The sequence below is a fragment of the Alligator sinensis genome, unplaced genomic scaffold, assembly GCF_000455745.1.
Source record: "Alligator sinensis unplaced genomic scaffold, ASM45574v1 scaffold1302_1, whole genome shotgun sequence".
Taxonomy (NCBI): Eukaryota; Metazoa; Chordata; order Crocodylia; family Alligatoridae; genus Alligator; species Alligator sinensis.
Window position 1 is genome coordinate 189,566 of NW_005842612.1, and position 7,419 is coordinate 196,984.

Below are 7,419 nucleotides of genomic sequence, written 5' to 3' on the forward strand. Positions count from 1 at the left end.
CAGGGGGTCCCGGCCTCCCCGCTGGACGGATGTGGGTGGGTGGCGGGGAGCCAGGCTGGAGATGCCCAGATGGGGGGACAGATGGACACAAGGATGGGAGGATGACGGGTGTCACCTGGGTGGCAAAAGGCCCTGCGATGCAGCCGGTCTCTGCCCCCGGGGGAGGAGGTGGCGGGGGGAGGGGTGTGAGATCCTCAGGGAATGGGGGAGTGGGGGCAGGGCGCTGCGGTGCCGGCTGCGTGCGTGTGAGTGTGCATGCGTGTGTGTTGCTGACTCGCTGCCGGTGTGCGCCTGGCTCTTTGTGCATGGCCGGGTGCCTTTGTGTGGCAGAGGCGCCGTGTGTTTGCGTGTGCGTGTGTGTGTGTGTGTGTGTACCTGTCTCTGTGTGTTAGTGTATCCGTGTGCCTGCATGTTGCTGGTGCGCCCGCGCTGCGCTGAGCCAGGCTGGGGGGGGCCCACCGGGTATATATGCGTATGCATCTGCGTCGCGTGTGTGTCCGGGTAGATCTGCCGGTCTGTCATGATCTGGGGGGGTCATCTCGCTCTCCGTGCGTGTGGAGAGGGCGAGGGTAGAGCGCTTCTGTGTGTGTGTGCATGTGCGTGTGTGCACGGCTGGACCCTGCGCTCCCTGGGGGGCCGGACAGGACGGGGCATTGAGTCCTGGGTGGGAAGAAGGGCAGGGGTAACCGGGAGGCTGGCAGGACGTCACCACAAGGCCTCTCCGCAAGCCCCGGGGCTGCAGCTTGCGGGGCTCCTGCCCTCTTCCAGCCCGGGCTGGGCAGAGCTCCCGGATGGAGCCCAGGCGGCCTGGCCTGGCCTGGCTGGCCAGGGACACCGACACCCCGCGCAGCCCCCCAAGACCTCGCTGGCTCGGAGACGCTATGCTGGCCAGCTGTCCCCTACCGATTTTAAGATGCTGGGCAAGGGCAGCGGGGTGGCATGTGAGAGCTGGCAGGGCGTGCAGGGTGCCCTTCTCTGGCCGGCTGCCAGGGTGGTACTTAGTGAGCGCTGGGGTGGGTCCGGGTTGTGGAGGGCTGGAGAGGGGCGGCTAGCACCATAGGGAGGGGAACAAAATGGTCCGTGGGCTCAGGATGTTCTCTTCACGCTTCCCCCACCCCAGAGGCGGTCGCATCTGGGCACCAGGCGCAGGGTCTCTGTGTAAACAGTCCTCGAGCGCCCTACCCCAGAGGTGGCTGCATCGCAGCACTGGGTGCAGGGCTGTATACCCAGCCCTGGACACCTTACCCCAGAGACAGCTGCAGAGACCCTTACTCTACCCCAACCCCCCAACTCTCCCAGAGCAGGGAGGGATCCCGGGGGTCGGGGCTCCCCGTCCCGCTCTGCTCCTCTCCCCGAACCGAACCCAGGCATCCTGGCTCCCTCCACCCCCACCTCCCAGTCCTCTGCTGGCACGTCTGGCCCCAAAACACCTCGGCACGGGTCCCGCTGCTGACCATGCTGACAGCAGACTAATGGCCGTGGCGCCAGCGTGGTGGGGAAGGCAGGCCGCTGCAGGCAGCTTTCAGGGCCCCGGGCTATTTATGCCACGGCCTTAAGAGCATAAGCCTCCTCGGGGGCCCCGGGCTTGGAGCAGGAGCCCGGTCAGCGGTGTAATCCGGGGATGAGCAGGCGGGAGATGATGCTGGTTGGCACGGGGCCCTGTGCAGGCGGAGCACCACATACGGCTCTGGGGCTGCGAGCCCGCCTAGGGGGGTCCGCCAGCCTGCTCTGGACCACCCCCGCGGGCTGAGCAGCACCCTGACACGATCAGGGGTCTCCCTGGTACATGGGGCCTGTTTTCGGGAAGCCCCTCAGCTGCACCGGGGTTATGCTTGCAGCATGGGTCGGGGGTCCTCCCCTCAGTCGAGCTCCAGGCCTGGGTCTGGGGTCTGCCCTCAGTCAGGCTCCAGTCCTGCGTTTGGGTCGGGGTCTCCCCAGCCATGTGCTGGGCCTCTGTCCGGGTCGGGGGGCTCCCTCGGCCCTGTCTCAGGGTGGGGGTCTCCCTCCTCATCCGCGTCAGGCCTGTGTCCAGGGGTGGGGGGCTCTGCTCATGGCCGGGCTTGCTTCGGGCTCATGTTCCTGCCTCTCCTGTTGCTTCTAGGCAGGACGGAGCCGGGGGACGTCGCAGGGACGGAGCCCGGGGGTCCGAGCAGAGGAAGTGTCGGGGACGCCGAGCGCAGCGACCGCAGGTGGGGCCAGTTGCCCGAGCGGCCCGTGGCCCGGACCGCCAAGTCCTCCCGCAGCTCCGGGAGGGCAGAGGGGGCTGCGGGCTGGGACCCCGGACACCCGGGCTCTCTCCCGCTCTGGGAGGGGACTGGGATCTTGGGGGTCGCAGCAGGGGGACGGGGAGCCCAGAAGCCCGGGTCCTGTTCTGGATCTGCCATAGCCTGGCTGTGCGATTGGTGTGGGGGGCAGAAAGGGATGCGGGGCCGGGGGATGCTCCGCGCTGCCGGTGGCGGCCGAGCAGGGGCCAGGATGCCAGGATTCCAGGCAACGGCATAAATAAAGGGCACGAGAGGCCTCCAGGCGGGAGCGGGGTGAAGGATAGGCCTGTCAGCAGGCCCCAAACAGGGCAGAGAGACACGGAGCAGGGCTGGAATGGGGGTGGGGGGACCACGTGCAGCCCGTGGCCTTCCACGGCACCCCCCAGCCGGTGGTGGTTTGCTGACAACCCCCCTCAGTGACTAGGGAGGGTCAAGGGGGCCTTCCCCTCGTGTTACCATAGGGGAAACTGAGGCACGCCTTGTGGATCTGGGGCAGGGTTAGGGTTACCCCCACTCCCCCCCAGAGCCAGAGAGAACCGACGCACTGGGCTCCCAGCCCCGCACCCTCCCCGAACCCACTCCCCTCCAAGACCGGGGAGTGAACCCAGGTGTCCGGGCTCCCTCTCGGATATGCTCTTACCCGTCCAGGGACCCCGCGCTCATGCCCGGGTGGGTCTGGGCATGCATGGGCTGGGCAGGGTCTGGCCGAGGCTCCGGGGGCAGAGCATCGGGGCCAGAGGCTGCAGTGCCAGGCACGACGTGGGGGCTGCAACGCTGCTGGGCTTGCGTTGCTGGAGGGGCAGGCTCCCACTTCCGGCTTTGCCCCAGCCCAGGGACTGGGGGTCTGCAGGGCAGAGCAGCGAGCAGCTGGGGAACTGTCGGGTGCCAAGGGGCTGGTAACCCTGCCCCGAAAGCCAGGAGGCTTCTGCCCGGGAGACTGTGGCCCGTGGGAGAGGTAGTGGACTGGAGTCCAGGTGCCGCGCTTCTCTCCCTGCTTTGGGAGGGGAGGGGAGCGGGGTAGGGGCTGGGGGGTTAGAGCCATGCGGCGGGTTGGGATCAGCTGGTGTGCCGGGGGGGCACCCCGTGAGGCTCTGTTGGCGCCCCAGGCCCCAAGACCAGCAGTCAAGGGCCTGAGGGGTTCGTGCCCACTGACGCGTGGGGCTTGGGGGCAGGAGGGTGTTGGCAGCTCACGGCACTGCCTCTGCTTTCAGGCTCTCCGGGGCACACAGGCCATGCTGTAGCTGAGCACCAGAGACCCCAGACAGCTCCCCGGCCTCACAGGTGGGTACTCGGCCCCCATGGGCAGGGGCCTGACCCCTCCAGGGGGCCCCGATCCAGGCCTGATCCTGCAGCACCCACTGGTGCAGAGGGTGGGGATGGAGCAGAGACCTGTCGCCTCCACTGGGCAGCGATCCAGGCCTGCTCTGGGGGCAGGAGCTGGGGCACGGCCTGGAGGGCGTCACCGTTGGCTTTGGCCTCCCAGGTGGATGCGGGGACCCCGCGGCGGGCACCATGAGCAGCACCCTGTCGCCCACGGACTACGACAGCCTGGAGATCCAGCAGCAGTACAACGACATCAACAACCGCTGGGAGGTGGCGGACGAGGACTGGGACAATGAGAACAGCTCTGCGCGCCTCTTCGAGCGCTCCCGTATCAAGGCGCTGGCCGGTAGGCAGGGGTGCGGCGACGGGCAGGGGTGCCGGACGGTTCAGGCGCAGCTGCGCCTGGGACAGCCTGGGGCTGATGGCATTCGGGGCGCGCCTCCAGCCAGGATGTGGGAGTGAGAATTTGGGGCACGGCCCTGGCTGGGATCTGGGGTGTGGGGTGCGGCCGCAGGGAGGGGCCCGAGCCACGGAGGGGCGCAGGGAGGGTCCCGAGCCACGGACGTGGGTGTGACGCGTTCTGCGCCTTGGCGGTGCCCCGGCGGCCTGTGACCTGCCCCACATTTGAGGACTGGGGACAACAGGGAGCCTGGGGGCCAGTGTCAGCGCTGGAAAGGGGAGCTGAGGGACCCTCGGTGGCTCCATGCCCCCTCTAGAGCCACCCGCGCCATGCATCTCCCTGCCTGCCCGGTCCCTCTGTCTGCCCGTCTGTGCCTCCCACAGCTGTGCCGTGGAACCAGTCGGACCACGTTCCAGCCCCACAGTTCCCATAGTAATGGGTTGGGACAGTGCTGGGGAGGAGCCAGGCGGGGACCCTCCCACCCCACCCAGCCCTGCCCTGCCCCGGCCCACCCGGCTGAATCCCCGGTGGGGATCCCTCCAGCCCACGGACCCCCACCTCCATCCCTGCGCATCCCAGCTCCCCAGCTGTGCCCCCCAGCACCCAGGCTGGGTCCTGGAAGGGACTGGAGCAGGCTAATGCCCCGCCAGGGTCAAACAGACTGATACTCCCCGGGCAAACAGGGCTGGGGGGTCGTCCCTGACCAAAGTCCGGCGGCTGGGTGATAAGGCAGGGAAAGCCCAAAGGGGGGACGGGGGGAGTGTCAACGGTAGGAGCCGAGAGTTGTCCTGGGAGGAGAGTGGGGGCTGGGGAGTCGGAGCGGGGGGGCTGGGAGCCCGGACGCCTGGGCTGTCTCCTGGGCTGGGGGGCAGTAGGGTCCAGGGGTTAGAGCAAGGAGGACTCGGAGCCCGGGTACTTGGGTCCCCTCCACCTCTGGGAAGGGGGTTTGGAGCGGAGGGGGCTGGGGGCCCGGACACCTGGGTTCCCTCCAGCTCTGGGAGCCGGAGGACGTGCCCCCAGGCCTTGGACATGGGGCGGGGGCTTCATGTGCCCTCAGGGTCTAGCCAGGGCCCGAATCCCGGCTGGGGGCAGTAAGGAGGTGGGTTTGACAGCGGGGGCAGGGTGAGGCCCGTGCGGAGGGGCACTGGAGATGGCCCTGCCCCAGCCCCGTCCCCGCCTGGCGACGGGCTCAGCTGAGCCCAGGCAGACAGAGCAGGGGCTCAGTGACAATAGGCGTAAATCCGTTCTGTCGGCGATGTGCGGGGTGAGCTCATGGCCTTGTCTCGCGGGTGGGAGAGGGGGCCGGGGGGCCGGGAGCTGGGAGCCCAGGCAGCCGTGCCGCGCTCTCATGCCCTGCGTTGTGTGACCCTGACCACATCCCAGCTCAGGTGCACGCATGCATGCACACGCACGCCCCCGAGGCATCCGGGGTGCACGCGTGCGCACACCACACACACACACACACACACACACACTCCAGGCTTCTAGGGAACACTTACAGACACACACACAACTACACATCTGACACACACACACACAATTAGGCGTCCGGGACACACACACACATGCACAGACACAGACAAACAGAGCCCAGGCATCCAGGACACACTCGCAGACACACAGACATGCACAGACACAGAGGCAAACACACAAACACGCTCCAGACCCAGGCGTCCGGGACACGCGCACAAGCCGCAGGTGGCTGCAACACAGGCACACACAGGACTCAGGCGTCCGGGACACACACACACACACACACTCACATGCACCCCCCCTTGCACAACAGAGCAGCCCAACCTGTTTTTACGTAAATGCCCCGCGCCGCCCTGCCCCCCCGCCCCTCCCTGCCAGCTGGGAGGAGGCCGAGGCTCCGGCTCCTGACTCCTGGCTCCAGCCCCGCACACGCCTGCCTCGCTGCCCGCACCCGGCCGCGTGCCCCGGCCCCCCCCGGCACCCCCATGATGTTCCAGGTGGAGCCGGGGCCCATGGAGGCGCCCCCCTCACCCCTGCTGTCCCCTGCCGCCTTTGTCAACGCGGCCCAGTACGCCAACGTCCTGGAGGGCCGCTTCAAGCAGCTGCAAGGTGAGCGCCGGGGCGGGGGCTCGGGGGGTGCCCCCAGCTCCCCCCGGCCACAGCAGAGCTGCCCCCAGCTGGGGGGTCCTGGGCCACGCCAGGCAGCCGCGTGGAAGCTTCCACCCTGCCAACTAATCCCCGAGGTGCTGCTAGGAATTAGCTCCCGCGGCACCAGGCTTGGCAGGGACGTGCCGGGGACACCCGCCTTCCCCCGAGGTGTGGGGGGAGCAGGGGCCGTGCTCTTGGCCCCGTGCGGCCAGGGGCCGTTGGAGGTTGGGGTGTGACGGGAGCCCCGTGGGTTCAGGATCGGGAGCCCGGTGGGTTCTCTCCATCGCTGGGGGGGCAGTGGTTTTTGGGGCACTAGTGCAAGGGGCCGGGGAGCCCGCACACCGGGGCTCTCTCCGGCTTGGCGAGGGAAGCAGGGCCAGGGGGGGGGCACCTGGGTTCCCTCCAGCTCCGGCAAGAGTTTTTGGTGCCCTGAGGACTAAATAGCAGAGGCCAAGCGAAACCAGCCGCACGGGGCAGGGAGCAGGGCCTGTCCTTGCCAGGGGCCCCATTTGGGCCCGATCCCCCCTGGGCTGGTGGAGGTCAAGGGGACAGACAGCTCCCAGGAGCTGGAGTCCTGCCGGGCCCCGGGTTGGGCTGGAAAAAGCGCCCAGGTGTCCAGGCTCCCAGCTCTGACCCATTGCAGCCCACTCCCCTCCCCAAGCTGGGAGACAACCCAGGCGTCCGGGCTCCCAGCACCCCCCAACTCCATTTCCGCCCCCCCGCCTCCGCCTGAGACACCTGTTGCTGGGCGAGGCGCAGCCCAGATGGCTCATGTAAATGGGCTGTGGATGAGAGCGCTGCCAGGAGGGGGGCGGCCGGACGCCCGGGCTCTTTCCAGCCGTCTGGGAAGGCAGCGAGCGTTGTGGGCTGGAGCCGGGAGAGACCCCCTCCCCACCCCTCCCAGCACTGGGAGACCCCGGGCTGCCCCTGCCCTCACCCCCAGCCCCTGTCCCGTCCCAGCCCCGGGCTGTTTTCCTGGACTCCGCTCTGTTTTCCTGCGGCCTCGGTGCAGGGTGGGGTCCTGCCTCCTGCCGTCCGTCTGCCTGTCTGCCGCCGGCCCCGTGTGCTCTGAGCAAACACGGAGCAGAGCTGTGCACACATGGGCGTGTGCATATGTGTATCTGCGTGTGTGCGCACCCCGGTGTGTCCCAGCTGGGGCGTTGGCCCCGTGGCAGGCTCGCAAGGCACGGGCGTGTGCATGCGTGTGCGCCCCGGTGTGTCAATGCAGTTGGTGGGTGGGTGTGTGTGTGTGTGTGTGTGTGCGCGTGCGCGTGGGGGGTGTACTTTGCCCTGGTGAAACTGTGAGATGCC

At 68.4% G+C, this 7,419-nt stretch overlaps 1 protein-coding gene across 1 annotated transcript in view; it reads left to right on the forward strand.

The window, feature by feature from the left end:
- Nucleotides 1-2,108: 2,108 nt before the first annotated feature.
- SPTBN2 (spectrin beta, non-erythrocytic 2) overlaps nucleotides 2,109-7,419 on the forward strand; it is a 22,346-nt gene continuing 17,035 nt past the window's right edge. The window contains 3 exon segments of the mRNA XM_025214926.1: nucleotides 2,109-2,189; nucleotides 3,476-3,545; nucleotides 3,748-3,933. Coding sequence (XP_025070711.1) covers nucleotides 3,777-3,933 — 157 coding nt within the window. The 5' untranslated portion in view covers nucleotides 2,109-2,189; nucleotides 3,476-3,545; nucleotides 3,748-3,776.